This window comes from Haliotis rubra, unplaced genomic scaffold (genome assembly GCF_003918875.1).
Source record: "Haliotis rubra isolate DU_JTF1 unplaced genomic scaffold, ASM391887v1 Scf25, whole genome shotgun sequence".
Classification (NCBI taxonomy): domain Eukaryota; kingdom Metazoa; phylum Mollusca; class Gastropoda; order Lepetellida; family Haliotidae; genus Haliotis; species Haliotis rubra.
In genome coordinates, this window is record NW_025766558.1 from 542,191 (window position 1) to 562,495 (window position 20,305).

The 20,305-nt window shown below is 45.7% G+C and overlaps 1 protein-coding gene across 1 annotated transcript in view; it reads right to left on the reverse strand.

Moving 5' to 3' along the window:
* Positions 1 to 20,305, reverse strand: part of LOC124279345 (WD repeat and HMG-box DNA-binding protein 1-like) — a 49,388-nt gene that overhangs the window by 10,034 nt on the left and 19,049 nt on the right. Inside the window, exons 10-25 of the mRNA XM_046715155.1 lie at positions 19,292 to 19,333; positions 18,821 to 19,025; positions 18,395 to 18,564; positions 14,670 to 14,854; positions 14,187 to 14,268; positions 11,301 to 11,466; positions 10,651 to 10,768; positions 10,377 to 10,485; positions 9,043 to 9,104; positions 5,239 to 5,353; positions 4,920 to 5,036; positions 4,130 to 4,317; positions 3,767 to 3,891; positions 3,446 to 3,528; positions 1,710 to 1,853; positions 1,297 to 1,406 (exon numbers count right to left, since the gene is read on the reverse strand). Coding sequence (XP_046571111.1) covers positions 1,297 to 1,406; positions 1,710 to 1,853; positions 3,446 to 3,528; positions 3,767 to 3,891; positions 4,130 to 4,317; positions 4,920 to 5,036; positions 5,239 to 5,353; positions 9,043 to 9,104; positions 10,377 to 10,485; positions 10,651 to 10,768; positions 11,301 to 11,466; positions 14,187 to 14,268; positions 14,670 to 14,854; positions 18,395 to 18,564; positions 18,821 to 19,025; positions 19,292 to 19,333 — 2,021 coding nt within the window. The remainder of the gene's footprint in view (positions 1 to 1,296; positions 1,407 to 1,709; positions 1,854 to 3,445; positions 3,529 to 3,766; positions 3,892 to 4,129; positions 4,318 to 4,919; positions 5,037 to 5,238; positions 5,354 to 9,042; positions 9,105 to 10,376; positions 10,486 to 10,650; positions 10,769 to 11,300; positions 11,467 to 14,186; positions 14,269 to 14,669; positions 14,855 to 18,394; positions 18,565 to 18,820; positions 19,026 to 19,291; positions 19,334 to 20,305) is intronic.

The window sequence follows — 20,305 nt, forward strand, 5'->3', positions numbered from 1 at the left end:
TAACGCTGTATCAATCAGGGACTTGACTGGCGACATCTGCTCCTGGAAAAACGGTTAACGAATCAACAGGAACGCTTTTACAGGTGCTGAATCAAGAGGGGGTGGCGGGTACAGAGACGGAAGCAGTAGGAGATGCAGAAGGCATGAGTCGCGTGAAGACGAAGCCGCCTTGGTCGCCTTTAGCTTTTTGGGAGCCGGCTCAGGAGAAGCGGCTCCCGTGGACCCCTTTTTTTACTATGGAGCGCTTTGGACGGGGATCCTGTGCCCAGAGATCACCCCGCCCGAAGCAGGTTGCTGTAGAACAGCGTGTCTATCCGCCTCGCCGAATGGATTTGGGGGAGAACATGGCACATGCCGCACACCCTCTTCCTCATGTTCCTTCTGCACTAAACAGCGTAAAGCAGACTCGTGGGAATCCCATACACGGGAATTGCAGCAAGGCACGGTACAGGGTTTAAACTGCAACAAGTAAAACCTGTGCAGCAATCTACCCTATACCCAAATACAAATACATGTAAAAGGCGCGATGGGCGACACAACTAATCACGACAAACGTAGCATGCAGTTGACAACCTAGTACACACTGCAGCATAACTAACAATTCACGGGTTTTAGCGTAATATAGAAAATGCGAGCAGTAGACATACGCCTACACGCATTACAAAGATACAAATAAAAACCACTAAAACCACCTGTAACATTGAAAACCACATGGGAAACCAATGAACAGGAAGGCTAAGTTTAAGGGACCTGTCCGCCATCTTGACACGCACTAGCGAGCCGACCGCGACAGGTACCAAGTTACAACGAGAAATTATGAATGAAAAATTCAGAAAAGCCTCCAATTCGCCCATGCAGGGAAAAAAAAGAGAACCATACATACAGTTGCAGTTTCTGAAACACTCATAACTCTCTTAGTCGCAAGGAAAAACCTTCTGGTATGGACCCACGTCTTGTCGGTACAACGACAGCATGGAAAGTGAGGTACGAGGTTACGGTCTAGAGTTACCTGCTCTTGGCTGTAGGGGGCCGGAAGGCCCTGTAAGGGTGGTCTCACAAGACAAAACGTAGTTTTTGTTTTGTAAATATTTTATTCAAATATTGTTACAACTGTCGTAGGGAATTTAAATGGACATTTAAATGCTTATAAGTACCCCAAGGAGGAATATATAAAAAAGAATTACATATTGCTTTTGTCCAATTCAGGGTTAGGCCTAACAGCTTGCTGATCCACACAATTATGGTTATGGCTTGCAATCTGTTGATGGTGTTCAGGAACTATCAGACTGTACTTACGGCTTGCTGTTCTGGGTTTCGGAGTCTTCCTTGACGGGTTCCGCAGAGTGGCTGGACACCTTGCTGTCACCACTTCTGTTCTTGCTGAACATGTTGGATATCGTCTTTGTCTGAAACACACGGAAGAAGGAAATATGTAGATGACACCTGGATTTCACTGTGGTTCTGACCTGGGGTTTCACAGAATATCCAACCTTTACATGATGCTAGACGATTCAAAGACTTCTGCTTGTATTTGGTGACATCACTTGTAGATATGTTGAGTAAGATGTGTAATGTGATGTTTGTGTTGTGAGTTGTGAAATATGATGACTGTGTTGTTTAAATGTGTGTTGTGAGCTGTTATGTGTGTGTTGTGTAATGTGATATATGAGTTGTGAGTTGTGTGTCGGCCTTTCCATGTCTTGGCATACCTTCTTGTTGACGCCTGACTTGCTGGTTCGGATGCTGACAGGAAGAGGCACGATCAGTTTGTCCGACTTGTCAGTCTTCGTGGAGAGTTTGTCAAACACTTGACTCCCCTTGATTGGATGAGCAGAAGAACGCTGACTAGAGACCTGCAACAACACCCTGTTGTCAACACTTTGTGTGTGGAATGTTCAATTCATGAATATCTACCATGCCATGTTCAACACTGTACCTACAGGCAGTGTCATGTCCAACACTGTACCTACACGCAGTGTCATGTTCAACACTGTACCTACATGCAGTGTCCTGTTCAACACTGTACCTACAGGCAGTGTCATGTTCAACACTGTACCTACAGGCAGTGTCATGTTCAACACTGTACCTACAGGCAGTGTCATGTTCAACACTGTACCTACAGGCAGTGTCATGTTCAACACTGTACCTACAGGCAGTGTCATGTTCAACACTGTACCTACATGCAGTGTCATGTTCAACACTGTACCTACATGCAGTGTCATGTTCAACACTGTACCTACATGCAGTGTCATGTTCAACACTGTACCTACATGCAGTGTCATGTTCAACACTGTACCTACAGGCAGTGTCATGTTCAACACTGTACCTACAGGCAGTGTCATGTTCAACACTGTACCTACAGGCAGTGTCATGTTCAACACTGTACCTACAGGCAGTGTCATGTTCAACACTGTACCTACAGGCAGTGTCATGTTTAACACTGTACCTACAGGCAGTGTCATGTTTAACACTGTACCTACAGGCAGTGTCATGTTCAACACTGTACCTACATGCAGTGTCCTGTTCAACACTACCTACATGCAGTGTCATGTTCAACACTGTACCTACAGGCAGTGTCATGTTCAACACTGTACCTACAGGCAGTGTCATGTTCAACACTGTACCTACAGGCAGTGTCATGTTCAACACTGTACCTACAGGCAGTGTCATGTTTAACACTGTACCTACAGACAGTGTCATGTTCAACACTGTACCTACAGGCAGTGTCATGTTCAACACTGTACCTACAGGCAGTGTCATGTTTAACACTGTACCTACAGGCAGTGTCATGTTCAACACTGTACCTACAGGCAGTGTCATGTTCAACACTGTACCTACAGGCAGTGTCATGTTCAACACTGTACCTACAGGCAGTGTCATGTTCCAACACTGTACCTACAGGCAGTGTCATGTTCAACACTGTACCTACAGGCAGTGTCATGTTCAACACTGTACCTACAGGCAGTGTCATGTTCAACACTGTACCTACAGGCAGTGTCATGTTCAACACTGTACCTACAGGGTCATGTTCAACACTGTACCTACAGGCAGTTCATGTTCAACACTGTACCTACAGGCAGTGTCATGTTCAACACTGTACCTACAGGCAGTGTCATGTTCAACACTGTACCTACAGGCAGTGTCATGTTCCAACACTGTACCTACAGGCAGTGTCATGTTCAACACTGTACCTACAGGCAGTGTCATGTTCAACACTGTACCTACAGGCAGTGTCATGTTCAACACTGTACCTACAGGCAGTGTCATGTTCAACACTGTACCTACAGGCAGTGTCATGTTCAACACTGTACCTACAGGCAGTGTCATGTTCAACACTGTACCTACAGGCAGTGTCATGTTCAACACTGTACCTACAGGCAGTGTCACTGTATCTATACTTTTAGACAACTTTCATGTATGTGTGTGAGAGTGAGACAAAACATACCTTGAATGGGTTAGAACGAGCTAGTATGGACTTGCTGGTTGGTTTGCCCGGAACTTCTCTAGGCTGCAGGTTCAGTTTGGGTCCTGCAAGATGACCAGTACTGACTTATACATGAGAACTTTCACTAACAGAGAATAGCACCTCCCTATAGTCTTCTCATGCAGCTGAGCTGAATTACACGTTTAAGAGAAAGTATATATAATGTTTTGACAACACACGAAGTCTTGCTTGGAAAATCTATTGTTAGTATATCAGCTGACAGTTGTAACAATATGAGTAAAACTGTAACAGCATTCAGTACTAAACTGTGACTATACTAACCAGTACTGTGACCTTCTTCTGTGTCATCTTCCTCCACCATATCAGCCTTCTCTTCCTCTTCATCCTCCATGTTCTCCTCGTGCTGCGCCAAAGTTCCGTTCCTTCGAGAGCAGGCAATGTCCTCACTACACAACATAGCAAGTCTTTAACATTCCAGCTATACCGCAGCAGGCAGTGTATAATCAAGCCTGGATCTAGCAACCATTTCCAGCATGGAATTCCCAGCTTGTGCCAAGGAAGTAACAAACAACTAAACAAGTGAATACATTCAGCGGAGTCCCACTAACGAGATATATTTCCCCATTTGTACCTTGTACTAGAGGTCTTCCTGTGACATCACCTAGCTACATGATTCTACTCTACCTTTCTTCTACTATCTCCTCCTCTTCCTCTTCTTCTGCCCTTCTCTGTGCCAGTTCACTGATGCGTTGGGCAAGCTGCATATGTTTGAGTCGACTGGCGTACTTGATGGCCAGCTGCATGGTGTGCTCCTCCTGCATCATCTCACACACTTCCAGCGCCCGCGCTTCCCGGTCCGACCTGGCAGACAGCTGCAATGTGAAACAACGTGAAACATCTCACACACTTCCAGCGCCCGCGCTTCCCGGTCCGACCTGGCAGACAGCTGCAATGTGAAACAACGTGAAACATCTCACACACTTCCAGTGCCCGCGCTTCCCGGTCCGACCTGGCAGACAGCTGCAATGTGAAACAACGTGAAACATCTCACACACTTCCAGCGCCCGAGCTTCCCGGTCCGACCTGGCGGACAGCTGCAATGTGAAACATCTCACACACTTCCAGCGTCCGCGCTTCCTGGTCCGACCTGGCAGACAGCTGCAATGTGAAATGTGTATGTAAATGATCACACACACTTCCAGCGCCCGGGGTTCCCGGTCCGACCTGGCAGACAGCTGCAATGTAAAATGTGTATGTAAATGATCACACACACTTCCAGCGCCCGGGGTTCCCGGTCCGACCTGGCAGACAGCTGCAATGTAAAACAACGTGAAACATCTCACACACTTCCAGAGCCTGCACTACAGCTGTGAAACATGTATACAATATCATCACATGCAGAAAGTAGACATGATGTGTAATAGTCTATAAGAGACAGCTGTATCAGATGCAGTACCAGGAAGAATGAACTTACTGCAAACAGCTTGATGAGAGCTTCCTGTGCTGGGCGCAGAGCCTCCTGCAGGTCAGAGTTGTCTGCCCCTGGCACCCTCAGTGAAGCAGCAAACAGGCAAGTCCTTAGGAAAGTTTCCTGCGAAACATGAACGACTAAGGTGAAGGACACTGGTTAATCTTGTCCATGTCACAACTTACAACATACTGACTGGTCTTTTTTATCTTTTATAAAGACTCATGACATGAGATTCACCAGTCAAGATAGGTAAAATAACTTTTTTTTCAGGACTGACAATGTTTGACATAAATGACGATTTGGCTTTATGTCACATGTATACCTCATATTGGCTTTTCTCTGTGTTCATCTCACACATGGGCAGCTTGAACGGGATGACCGACACAGCTGGGCGTGGCAGTGTGGGGGGATATCGGGCTCCCTTGCAGGGGATACACCTACAACACAGTAGTACAGTAGTTATCACTGACAACAGCAGTACATCAATACACCCTGACAACAGCAAGTACATCAATACACCCTGACAACAGCAAGTACATCAATACACCCTGACAACAGCAAGTACAGCAAGTACATCAATACACCCTGACAACAGCAAGCACATCAATACACCCTGACAACAGCAAGCACATCAATACACCCTGACAACAGCAAGTACATCAATACACCCTGACAACAGCATGTACATCAATACACCCTGACAACAGCAACTACATCAATACACCGACAACAGCAAGTACAGCAAGTACATCAATACAACCTGACAACAGCAAGCACATCAATACACCGACAACAGCAAGTACAGCAAGTACATCAATACACCCTGACAACAGCAAGTACATCAATACACCCTGACAACAGCATGTACATCAATACACCCTGACAACAGCAACTACATCAATACACCGACAACAGCAAGTACATCAATACACCCCTGACAACAGCAAGCACATCAATACACCCTGACAACAGCAAGCACATCAATACACCCTGACAACAGCAAGCACATCAATACACCCTGACAACAGCAAGTACATCAATACACCCTGACAACAGCAAGTACATCAATACACCCTGACAACAGCAACTACATCAATACACCGACAACAGCAGGTACAGAGAGTACATCAATACAACCTGACAACAGCATGTACATCAATACACCCTGACAACAGCAAGCACATCAATACACCCTGACAACAGCAAGCACATCAATACACCCTGACAACAGCAAGCACATCAATACACCCTGACAACAGCAAGCACATCAATACACCCTGACAACAGCAAGCACATCAATACACCCTGACAACAGCAAGTACATCAATACACCCTGACAACAGCATGTACATTAGTACACCCAGACAACAGCAAGTGCATCAATACACCCTGACAACAGCAGTACATTAGTACACCCAGACAACAGCAAGTGCATCAATACACCCTGACAACAGCATGTACATCAATACACCCTGACAACAGCAAGTACATCAATACACCCTGACAACAGCAAGTACATCAATACAACCTGACAACAGCAAGCACATCAATACACCCTGACAACAGCAAGCACATCAATACACCTTGACAACAGCAAGTACATAAATACACCCTGACAACAGCATGTACATCAATACACCCTGACAACAGCAAGCACATCAATACACCCTGACAACAGCAAGTACATAAATACACCCTGACAACAGCATGTACATCAATACACTCTGACAACAGCAAGTACATCAATACACCCTGACAACAGCAAGCACATCAATACACTCTGACAACAGCAAGTACATAAATACACCCTGACAACAGCAAGTACATCAATACACTCTGACAACAGCATGTACATCAATACACCCTGACAACAGCAAGTACAGCAAGTACATCAATACATCCTGACAACAGCAAGCACATCAATACACCCTGACAACAGCAAGTACATAAATACACCCTGACAACAGCAAGTACATCAATACACCCTGACAACAGCAAGCACATCAATACACCCTGACAACAGCAAGCACATCAATACACCCTGACAACAGCAAGTACATAAATACACCCTGACAACAGCATGTACATCAATACACTCTGACAACAGCAAGTACATCAATACACCCTGACAACAGCAGTACATTAGTACACCCAGACAACAGCAAGTGCATCAATACACCGACAACAGCAAGCACATCAATACATCCTGACAACAGCAAGCACATCAATACACCCTGACAACAGCAAGTACATCAATACACCCTGACAACAGCATGTACATCAATACACCCTGACAACAGCAACTACATCAATACACCGACAACAGCAAGTACAGCAAGTACAGCAAGTACATCAATACAACCTGACAACAGCAAGCACATCAATACACCGACAACAGCAAGTACAGCAAGTACATCAATACACTCTGACAACAGCAAGTACATCAATACACCCTGACAACAGCAAGTACATCAATACACCCTGACAACAGCAAGTACATCAATACACCCTGACAACAGCAAGCACATCAATACACCCTGACAACAGCAAGTACATCAATACACCCTGACAACAGCAAGTACATCAATACACCCTGACAACAGCAGTACATCAAGTACACCCTGACAACAGCAAGCACATCAATACACCCTGACAACAGCAAGCACACAATACACCTGACACCCTGACAACAGCAATGTACCCTGACAACAATACATCAATACACCCTGACAACAGCAAGTACATCAATACACCCTGACAACAGCAAGTACATCAATACACCCCTGACAACAAGCAAGCATCAATACACCCTGACAACAGCAAGTACATAAATACACCCTGACAACAGCATGTACATCAATACACCCTGACAACAGCAAGCACATCAATACACCCTGACAACAGCAAGTACATAAATACACCCTGACAACAGCAAGTACATCAATACACCCTGACAACAGCAAGTACATCAATACACCCTGACAACAGCAAGTACATCAATACACCCTGACAACAGCAAGCACATCAATACACCCTGACAACAGCAAGCATGTACATCAATACAACCTGACAACACCCAGCAAAGTACATCAATACACCCTGACAACAGCAAGCACATCAATACACCCTGACAACAGCAAGCACATCAATACACCCTGACAACAGCAAGTACATAAATACACCCTGACAACAGCAAGTACATCAATACACCCTGACAACAGCAAGCACATCAATACACCCTGACAACAGCAAGCACATCAACACACCCTGAAGCACTATTCCCAAGTGACAGACAGGAGGGAGAATTACCCGAAGCACTAATCCCAGGTGACAGGCAGGAGGGAGAATTACCTGAAGCACTATTCCAAGGTGACAGGCAGGAGGGAGAATTACCTGAAGCACTATTCCCAGGTGACAGACAGAAGGGAGAATTACCTGGAGCACTATTCCCAGGTGACAGGCAGGAGGGAGAATTACCTGAAGCACTATTCCCAGGTGACAGACAGGAGGGAGAATTACCTGAAGCACTATTCCCAGGTGACAGGCAGGAGGGAGAATTACCTGAAGCACTATTCCCAGGTGACAGACAGAAGGGAGAATTACCTGAAGCACTATTCCCAGGTGACAGGCAGGAGGAGAATTACACTATTCCCAGGTGACGGGCAGGAGGGACTATTCCCAGGTGACAGGCAGGAGGGAGAATTACCTGAAGCACTATTCCCAGGTGACAGGCAGGAGGGAGAATTACCTGAAGCACTATTCCCAGGTGACAGGCAGGAGGGAGAATTACCTGAAGCACTATTCCCAGGTGACAGGCAGGAGGGAGAATTACCTGAAGCACTATTCCCAGGTGACAGGCAGGAGGGAGAATTACCTGAAGCACTATTCCCAGGTGACAGGCAGGAGGGAGAATTACCTGAAGCACTATTCCCAGGTGACAGACAGAAGGGAGAATTACCTGGAGCACTATTCCCAGGTGACAGACAGGAGGGAGAATTACCTGAAGCACTATTCCCAGGTGACAGGCAGGAGGGAGAATTACCTGAAGCACTATTCCCAGGTGACAGGCAGGAGGGAAAATTACCTGAAGCACTATTCCCAGTTGACAGACAAGAGGGAGAATTACCTGAGTTGCTGTGGGTGTTCCCCGACTCCCACAATCCAGTAGTGGTCTGACTTGCCCTTGGCCTACAACAACACATGGGTATATATAGGCTGATCCACAAGAGTGAAGGAGGCTCACAGGTATCATAGCTCACCTGGCAACATATCCAACTCCTTCACATACACACAGCTTCAGATACCTGTTTAGTATTAACACTTCCGATGAGTGATTATCAGAATTGCAAAATATCACAATGTTCGAGTCAGAAAACAATTGTCTGATGTTCCCATGTAAGCTCCTTGCCATTGCCTCATATTGTGATCAGACACTAGGGGTGAAACAGTACGCTCTTACCACGGCACAGTACATATTGTGATCAGACATTAGGGGTGGATCGGTAAGCTCTTACCACGGTACGGTACATATTGTGATCAGAACCTAGCGGTGAAACGGGACGCTCTTACCACGGTACGGTACATATTGTGATCAGACACTAGGGGTGAAATGGTACGCTCTTACCACGGTAGGTACATATTGTGATCAGACACTAGGGGTGAAACGGTACGCTCTTACCATGGTACGGTACATATTGTGATCAGACACTAGGGGTGAAATGGTACGCTCTTACCACGGTACGGTACATATTGTGATCAGACACTAGGGGTGGAACGGTACGCTCTTACCATGGTACGGTACATATTGTGATCAGACACTAGGGGTCAAACGGATCCATGTTGGACCCGTGGGAGAGCCCCACACTGAACTGCCATACTCACATGTTCCCTCCCCCTGGACCGATGTTGGACCTGTGGGAGAGCCCCACACTGAGCTGACATGTTCCCTTCCCTGGACCCATGTTGGTCCCGGGGAGAGCCCCACACTGAGCTGACATGTTCCCTCCCCCTGGACCCATGTTGGTCCCGTGGGAGAGCCCCACACTGAGCTGACATATTCCCTTCCCTGGACCCATGTTGGTCCTGTGGGAGAGCCCCACACTGAGCTGACATATTCCCTCCCCCTGTACCCATGTTGGTCCCGTGGGAGAGCCCCACACTGAGCTGACATGTTCCCTCCCCCTGGACCCATGTTGGTCCCGTGGGAGAGACCCACACTGAGCTGACATATTCCCTTCCCTGGACCCATGTTGTTCCCGTGGGAGAGCCCCACACTGAGCTGACATATTCCCTTCCCTGGACCCATGTTGGACCCGGGGAGAGCCCCACACTGAGCTGACATATTCCCTTCCCTGGACCCATGTTGGTCCCGGGGAGAGCCCCACACTGAGCTGACATATTCCCTCCCCCTGTACCCATGTTGGTCCCGGGGAGAGCCCCACACTGAACTGACATACTCACATGTTCGCTTGTGTCCGCCACCTGGACCCACGTGAGAACCCCTGTAGAGCTCAGTCTCCGCACGATGCCAGCCGAGTCCATGGAGAAGGGTGTTCCCTCAGAGGAGAATCTGCAACGTCATCAACAACTTACTTCAGCAACTAGTTATAAAAATGAGAGCAAGGCCTTTTAACCATACTCAGCCTTGCCACTGCAATGTTGACCTGACAGCCTTACATCCGTACTCACCCTAGCCATTGCAATGTTCACCTGACAGCCTTACATCCGTACTCACCCTAGCCACTGCAGTGTCGATTTGGGGGATATGGAGAGTGGGCCTCCATTCAGCAAAGTTTTCTTCTGACGCCCGACTGTTGTGAGAATAACTCCTAGAAACTGGTCTCCAGGGATTCCTACAAAAGACCATTCCGTCATTACCACCCAAACAACTACCAAAAAAGAAACCAGATACCTAATATTGAGTCAAAGGTCATGAAACAGTGGTGTATTCATAATTCTCACATACATTCAGCGACTTACCCATGCCAGCGTGGTACGTTATCATACATAAGTTCAGTGACTTACCCATGCCAGCGTGGTATGTTATCATACATATGTTCAGCGACTTACCCATGCCAGCGTGGTATGTTATCATACATATGTTCAGCGACTTACCCATGCCAGCGTGGTATGTTATCATACATATGTTCAGCGACTTACCCATGCCAGCGTGGTACGTTATCATACATATGTTCAGCAACTTACCCATGCCAGCATGGTACGTTATCATACATATGTTCAGCAACTTACCCATGCCAGCGTGGTATGTTATCATACATACGTTCAGCAACTTACCCATGCCAGCGTAGTATCTTATCATACATATGTTCAGCAACTTACCCATGCCAGCGTGGTATGTTATCATACATATGTTCAGCAACTTACCCATGCCAGCGTGGTATGTTATCATCAGTTTATTGTCATGGGCTGCAAGACACACAACGGGGCCTGGGATGGAGAAGACATCCTGCTGGACGCCAGCTCCGCTGAATATCCTCAGATTACGGGCATCAGTAGCCACAGCAATCCAGCCAGCGCCAGCCGTCACAGCCTACAGAAGACATGTTTCCAGTAAAAGTACAGCTGTATCAAACACTTACACATACATTACAGCCAATACTGAACAGCCACACTGTGAGGCAGTAATGGTACAGTAATGGTACACTGTGAGCAGTAATGGTAGTCAATACTGAACAGCCACACTGTGAGGCAGTAGCCATGGTGAGGCAGTAATGGTACAGTCAATACTGAACAGCCACACTGTGAGGCAGTAATGGTACAGTCAATACTGAACAGCCACACTGTGAGGCAGTAATGGTACAGTCAATACTGAACAGCCACACTGTGAGGCAGTAATGGTACAGTCAATACTGAACAGCCACACTGTGAGGCAGTAATGGTACAGTCAGTACTGAACAGCCACACTGTGAGGCAGTAATGGTACAGTCAATACTGAACAGCCACACTGTGAGGCAGTAATGGTACAGTCAATACTGAACAGCCACACTGTGAGGCAGTAATGGCCACAGTCAATACTGAACAGCCACACTGTGAGGCAGTAATGGTACAGTCAATACTGAACAGCCACACCGTGAGGCAGTAATGGTACAGTCAATACCTGGAACAGCCACACTGTGAGGCAGTAATGGTAGTCAGTACTGAACAGCCACACTGTGAGGCAGTAATGGTACAGTCAATACTGAACAGCCACACTGTGAGGCAGTAGGCAGTAATGGTACAGTCAATACTGAACAGCCACACTGTGAGGCAGTAATGGTACAGTCAATACTGAACAGCCACACCGTGAGGCAGTAATGGTAGTCAATACTGAACAGCCACACTGTGAGGCAGTAATGGTAGTCAATACTGAACAGCCACACTGTGAGGCAGTAATGGGTCAATACCGAACAGCCACAGTGAGGCAGTAATGGTATAGTCAATACTGAACAGCCACACTGTGAGGCAGTAATGGTACAGTCAATACTGAACAGCCACACTGTGAGGCAGTAATGGTACAGTCAATACTGAACAGCCACACTGTGAGGCAGTAATGGTACAGTCAATACTGAACAGCCACACTGTGAGGTCAATGGTAGTCAATACTGAACAGCCACACTGTGAGGCAGTAATGGTACAGTCAATACTGAACAGCCACACTGTGAGGCAGTAAGTCATGGCCAATACTGAACAGCCACACTGTGAGGCAGTAATGGTAGTCAATACTGAACAGCCACATAGGAATCGGTGAACAATCAATACCGAACAGCCACACTGTGAGGCAGTAATGGTAGTCAATACTGAACAGCCACACCGTGACAGCCAATACTGAACAGCTGAACACACTGTGAGGCAGTAATGGTACAGTCAATACTGAACAGCCACACTGTGAGGCAGTAATGGTACAGTCAATACTGAACAGCCACACTGTGAGGCAGTAATGGTAGTCAATACTGAACAGCCACACTGTGAGGCAGTAATGGTACAGTCAATACTGAACAGCCACACTGTGAGGCAGTAATGGTACAGTCAATACTGAACAGCCACACTGTGAGACAGTAATGGTACAGTCAATACTGAACAGCCACACTGTGAGGCAGTAATGGTACAGTCAATACTGAACAGCCACACTGTGAGGCAGTAATGGTACAGTCAATACTGAACAGCCACACTGTGAGGCAGTAATGGTACAGTCAATACTGTAATGGTACAGTCAATACTGAACAGCCACTCTGTGAGGCAGTAATGGTACAGTCAATACTGAACAGCCACACTGTGAGGCAGTAATGGTACAGTCAATACTGAACAGCCACACTGTGAGGCAGTAATGGTACAGTCAATACTGAACAGCCACTCTGTGAGGCAGTAATGGTACAGCCAATACTGAACAGCCACACTGTGAGGCAGTAATGGTACAGCCAATACTGAACAGCCACACTGTGAGACAGTAATGGTACAGTCAATACTGAACAGCCACACTGTGAGGCAGTAATGGTACAGTCAATACTGAACAGCCACACTGTGAGGCAGTAATGGTACAGTCAATACTGAACAGCCACACTGTGAGGCAGTAATGGTACAGTCAATACTGAACAGCCACACTGTGAGGCAGTAATGGTACAGTCAATACTGAACAGCCACACTATGAGGCAGTAATGGTACAGTCAATACTGAACAGCCACACTGTGAGGCAGTAATGGTACAGTCAATACTGAACAGCCACACTGTGAGGCAGTAATGGTAGTCAGTACTGAACAGCCACACTGTGAGGCAGTAATGGTACAGCCAATACTGAACAGCCACACTGTGAGGCAGTAATGGTACAGTCAATACTGAACAGCCACACTGTGAGGCAGTAATGGTACAGCCAATACTGAACAGCCACACTATGAGGCAGTAATGGTACAGCCAATACTGAATAGCCACACTGTGAGGCAGTAATGGTACAGCCAATACTGAACAGCCACACTGTGAGGCAGTAATGGTAGTCAGTACTGAACAGCCACACTGTGAGGCAGTAATGGTACAGTCAATACTGAACAGCCACTCTGTGAGGCAGTAATGGTACAGCCAATACTGAACAGCCACAATGTGAGGCAGTAATGGTAGTCAGTACTGAACAGCCACACTGTGAGGCAGTAATGGTACAGTCAATACTGAACAGCCACACTGTGAGGCAGTAATGGTACAGTCAATACTGAACAGCCACACTGAGACTAACTGAATCAATTCTAGGATTAATCAATGTCAGCTTATTGACTAGGGAACACTGACCTGGGCTTCTTCACCCTCAGGCAAACATATCGTCCACTCCTTGCTGCTGTCCCATGACCCAAAATGCATGCACATCACCTTACTGAAACATGGAATAAACAGCACATCATCTTACTGAAACATGGAATAAACAGCACATCACTTTACTGAAACATGGAATAAAGAGAACATCACCTTACTGAAACATGGAATAAACAGCACATCACCTTACTGAAACATGGAATAAACAGCACATCACTTTACTGAAACATGGAATAAACAGCACATCATCTTACTGAAACATGGAATATAACAGGATAGCACCTTACTGAAACATGGAATAAAACAACATAGCACCTTACTGAAACATGGAATAAAACAACATAGCACCTTACTGAAACACATAACCTAATGGATATGTTGAATAAACACCACAGTACAAAGTTGAGGCGGAGTGTTATTTGTCTTAAAGCCAAGTTGAGTGAAACAGTGTTTACCACGTACCTGGGGGTGTCATCTTCTGCAGGGCAGGCCAGCACGAGAGCTGTGGAGCTGAGGCTGGCCAGGTGACAGTCCAGGCTGTTGGTCAGGTGCATGGCATGGTGTGTGGCCGTACTGTGGAACTCCACATCAATAGAGTTCTCCTCATCACTTACATACTGCTTCACGATGCCCACGTCATTCCATACCTGCCGACAGACACCTTTCATGTACATCAACATAGAGCCTTTCTGGTATATCAACATTGTGCCTTTCTGGTATATCAACATAGAGCCTTTCTGGTATATCAACATTGTGCCTTTCTGGTATATCAACATAGAGCCTTTCTGGTATATCAACATTGTGCCTTTCTGGTATATCAACATAGAGCCTTTCTGGTATATCAACATAGAGCCTTTCTGGTATATCAACATTGTGCCTTTCTGGTATATCAACATTGAGCCTTTCTGGTATATCAACATTGTGCCTTTCTGGTATATCAACATAGAGCCTTTCTGGTATATCAACATTGTGCCTTTCTGGTATATCAACATTGTGCCTTTCTGGTATATCATCATAGAGCCTTTCTGGTATATCAACATTGTGCCTTTCTGGTATATCATCATTGAGCCTTTCTGGTATATCAACATTGTGCCTTTCTGGTATATCAACATAGAGCCTTTCTGGTATATCAACATTGTGCCTTTCTGGTATATCATCATTGAGCCCTTCTGGTATATCAACATTGTGCCTTTCTGGTATATCAACATTGTGCCTTTCTGGTATATCAACATTGTGCCTTTCTGGTATATCAACATTGTGCCTTTCTGGTATATCAACACAGGGCTTTTCATACTTATCAACACAGATGTGACAGGTGTGACAATCTACCAGGTACCTGTTTGACAGGTGTGACAATCTACCAGGTACCTGTTTGACAGGTGTGACAATCTGCCAGGTACCTGTTTGACAGGTGTGACAATCTACCAGGTACCTGTTTGACAGGTGACAATCTACCAGGTACCTGTTTGACAGGTGTGACAATCTACCAGGTACCTGTTTGACAGGTGTGACAATCTACCAGGTACCTGTTTGACAGGTGTGACAATCTACCAGGTACCTGTTTGACAGGTGTGACAATCTACCAGGTACCTGTTTGACAGATGGGACAATCTACCAGGTACCTGTTTGACAGGTGTGACAATCTACCAGGTACCTGTTTGACAGGTGTGACAATCTACCAGGTACCTGTTTGACAGGTGAGACAATCTACCAGGTACCTGTTTGACAGGTGGGACAATCTACCAGGTACCTGTTTGACAGGTGGGACAATCTACCAGGTACCTGTTTGACAGGTGGGACAATCTACCAGGTACCTGTTTGACAGATGGGACAATCTACCAGGTACCTGTTTGACAGGTGGGACAATCTACTAGCGTTTTCCCCCAGGATCCAAAGAGGGCAAGGCTAGGGAATTTCTGAAGGGGCACCTCTATTCCAAAAAGTGCATGCAATGACAGTATTATGTTAAGTTATGTGCATGTGATTCTTAAAGACTCAAGCAGCACAGTTATCACTTAACTTTAACATGAAATAGAAACTAAAAACCACCAAGTGTTAATATCAACAAGAAGACAAAGTCATCAATATCCCCCGCAATGACAAAATACTCTTCATGAATATGTCTACTAAACTAGCATCCAAAAGAAACACCACCCAAAAAAAATGTATCATAAATTGTCAAAATAATTGCCAATCTGCTGAAAAACGGCTGAAAACACATCCCTCGAACACAACCTGTCTATTCCCAGTGAACAAGTGCACGAGATTTTGATGATTGGTGAGTTAAATGAAAAATGGAAATTGTGCACAAAGTTACCCGTATGACATGAGGGTATAAAACCTTACTAGATTTGTTCTCTCTCATCATGTGACACGATGAAAGCAGCCAACATGCCTCGATTGATCAAAGAACAGAGGGAAAGAGCAATTGGTATGCTACAGATGGGCGCAACACAGGAGCACGTGGCCAGGATCATGGGATGCTGCAAGTCCACCATCGCCAGACTTGTCACACGTCACAGACAGACTGGCAGTACTGCTGACAGACCCAGGAGTGGCAGACCCAAGGTCACGACCCCACAGGAAGATTGCTTTTTACGGGTGCTTCATCTGAGAAAACGCTACCTCACTGTGACGTCATCAAGCGCCAATAGCCTTGGACATGCAGTCAGCAGACAGACCGTAGCAAGACGACTCCGTCAGCATGGTATTCGTGCCTATCGACCTTTCAAGGGCATGGCGTTAGCAGCTCCGACACCGACGTGCCAGATTGAGGTGGGCCAGGACCGTAATGCAGTGGCAGCAGCGAAACTGGTGAAGAGTGCTCTTCAGTGACGAGAGCAGGTTCCAGCTCTTCAAATCTGATGGTCGTGTTCGAATCTGCTGATGTCGGGGCAAACGGACGGCACCTGCTTGCATCCAAGAAGTGGAGCATTATGGCGGTGGAAGCGTTATGTTCTGGGGCGGAATTTGTGGGGACCAGAAGACAGATCTCGTCATCATCAACGGTAATCTCACCGCACGTCGTTACATCGACGAAATTTTACGGCCTGTGGTGCTGCCTTACCTGCAACGTCACCCAAGGACTCTGTTTCAACAGGACAACGCCACAACTCACACAGCTCTAATCACTAATGACTTCCTCAACACTAACGTCAACCTGCTACAGTGGCCAGCTGGAGGAATGGCGCCGAATCCCTAATGATGACGTCAGAAGGCTCACACTCAGTTCGACACCGCGTTAGAGCCTGCATCACTGCTAGGGGTGGCCACACGATACTGAATCATCTGTGTTGTTCAGGACAGTTTAAGACCTTAAAAACGAATCAGCGTTGGGGATCGAATACTGGACTCTGCACCCCTGTGTCATCCATGTGCTTTCAGAATACGAACTGTTTCGTTTTTCTAACTGAAAAGTTTCAAGAACTTTTGCTGAATGATTGTGTTTTACAATACAACACTTCTTGTTACCATAATTTGCTTTTGTTGAGTTTTAGTGAAGAAAACTGCTTGGTGGTGTTTCTTTTGGACGCTAGTTTAGTTATGATTATGTCGAATGTTTTGGAGTGTATATAGCAAAGCAAAAGGAGAGTATCGAAAGGTTTTTAAGATCTGCTCCAGAAAGGAGCACTACCACCAAATTCAGTTGAAGCCTAACTTGTTGCCATGGACATGCAACAAGATGACATCCTCATAGTCACAGCCTAAGTCTACAGAAATCACAAAAAATAAATTTGTATCTTGGTCTAACCATCAAATGGCACATCTATGGATCATGCTTGATATGTGTACCAAGTTTTATGAAGCTAGCATGTATAGTTTAGGAGATCTGCTCCGGACAAGATGACATCCTCATTGCCACAGCCAAAGTCACGTTTCCATGGAAACAGCAAAAAACAAAATACACATTTGGGTCTAACCCCCAAAAGGCACATCTAGGGATCATGGTTGACATGTATACCAAGTTTGGTTAAGCTATCACCAATAGTTTAGGAGATCTGCTTCGGACAAAGTGTGACGGATGTACGGATGGATGGAACTCGTTTCTATATACCCCGCAACTTCGTTGTTGCGGGGCACAAAAAGGGCAGGGCACCAAATAAAAAGGGCAGGGTGCTGTGCCTCCTAAAGTTGCCTAGGAGAAAAACTACCTTCAATGTACATGTTTGACAGGTGTGCCAACCTACCATGTATCTGTTTGACAGGTGTGATGGTGTGGATCCAGGCTGGAAAGGCCTCTGCAAGGGGGTTGGCTTGAAGGTATTGGCCGGTATTATGGAGGCAGGTGGAGGTAAGCTGTCCGCAATGCTGCTTGCATCATCCTCCTTGGGTAAGAGCTTGATGTCTTTCAGAAAATCTAAACATAAGCAGAGGTTCAATAGCTGGCTCACTCAACTATCAAATACCAATTGCAAGGCTTGTTGTTAGTAAGTTAGCAGATTCTAGACATGATGAGTGGCCACAGGGACTACCTACAACCCACCCATGACACGTTGTGGTATTGGAGCAGGTGCAGCTGGGTTATTACATGTAACAGTGACAGGAATACAACTGGTGCTGACAGATGGGCAACAAAGGGAGGAGGTGAGTTCACGAGTCAGGACTATCCGTACCTCCATCATCGTCATCATCATCATCATCATCTAGCAGTGGCTTGCTCTTCTTTGTGCTAGGTACATCTCCTTGTGCAGCATCTGTTGCTTCTCTGTCATCATCATCGTCCCCAGGGCCTGCATTGCTGGCTTCCAGGAGCAGATCATCATCGTCATCAAAAACTCCAGCAAACTGCTCCGCATTCATCTGGTCATTCCCAGCAGGCTGTGGAAGGCGAGACAGGCTACAGTCAGTGTATGACATCTACAGTCTCAGAGAACTGTTTCAGAACTGTAGCCCTAAAATGTTATTTTACGTTCTATTGTCTTCAGCACAATTTAGTAGATTTTGGCTTGCAGACTGGCTCGAATGTGTCTGAAAAATACTCTGGATCTGATTTGACTCACATGACACTCAGAATTAAAGTCTACATTACTCTATTCTATCATGATGACTAATCATGTTGACTGCATCCCCTGACGAAGGCTCACCTCATCTCGGGTTGTTGTCAGGTCAAGCACCCCAAGCTGTCCCTGTGTAACAGAAAACATCAGTATGTGAGAGAGTGCTACTTCATGCCACACCAACAGTCAGCACTGGCCATACACACCAGCTGATACTGATACACTCTACAGATTTCAGTAAACTTACACAGATATGCCATTGTACATATGCTTATGCCTTATTGTTGAGAATATCAGTGCAGATGTACTTGCCAATTTCAATGGCAGGAATCCATGGATAGGCATAGTTGATGTTTTTTTCAAAATATGTAATTTTCTGATTAAAATTGATATTTTATACTTATCCTGACTCATGCTACTTGCTTGTCTTCTTCTTCTTGCGAACACAGTGGAACACTTGTATCTCCCAATTGAAGTTCCCTTCAATGTAAAATCACTAATTAGTACTCACCACGAGTTATCTGTTCCCTCAAAAGCGCGGGAACGAGGGCGCCACCTCCTGCCATGTGCCTCACTCTCTCCTTATATAGCGAGCCCAACACTTGAATTTTCAGGGAAATCCAAAGTGTTATGTGGGGAGGACGGGAGGGCTTACCTCATGAGTCAGGATAAGTATAAAATATCAATTTTAATCAGAAAATTACATATTTTTCCTTATCCTGACTCATGCTACTTGCTTGTAGAATCCGACGGAAGCGGAGGTGGGAATACAGAATACTTTGGATTTTAGATAATTAGTGATTTCTGTAATGACTGTAATAACCCTTATGGGAACTTCATAAAGGTACTGATTGATGAATTCCTGCTGCTAACTTATCAGCTGCCCTATATGGGTTATTACAATATAATATTAAGATAAAAGTATATACAACATGCATACTATGCTTAAGACTAATAGACTTAAGCTTGACAATATGCATAAACTTCATAGAGTTTGTTAGCTAATATACTTTTATGTTATATCCATAGTACTGAGCTTAAGATATGATTAACTTAAGCTAAATATATAATAGCAAAAACTTCATAGGGTTTGTTAGCTAA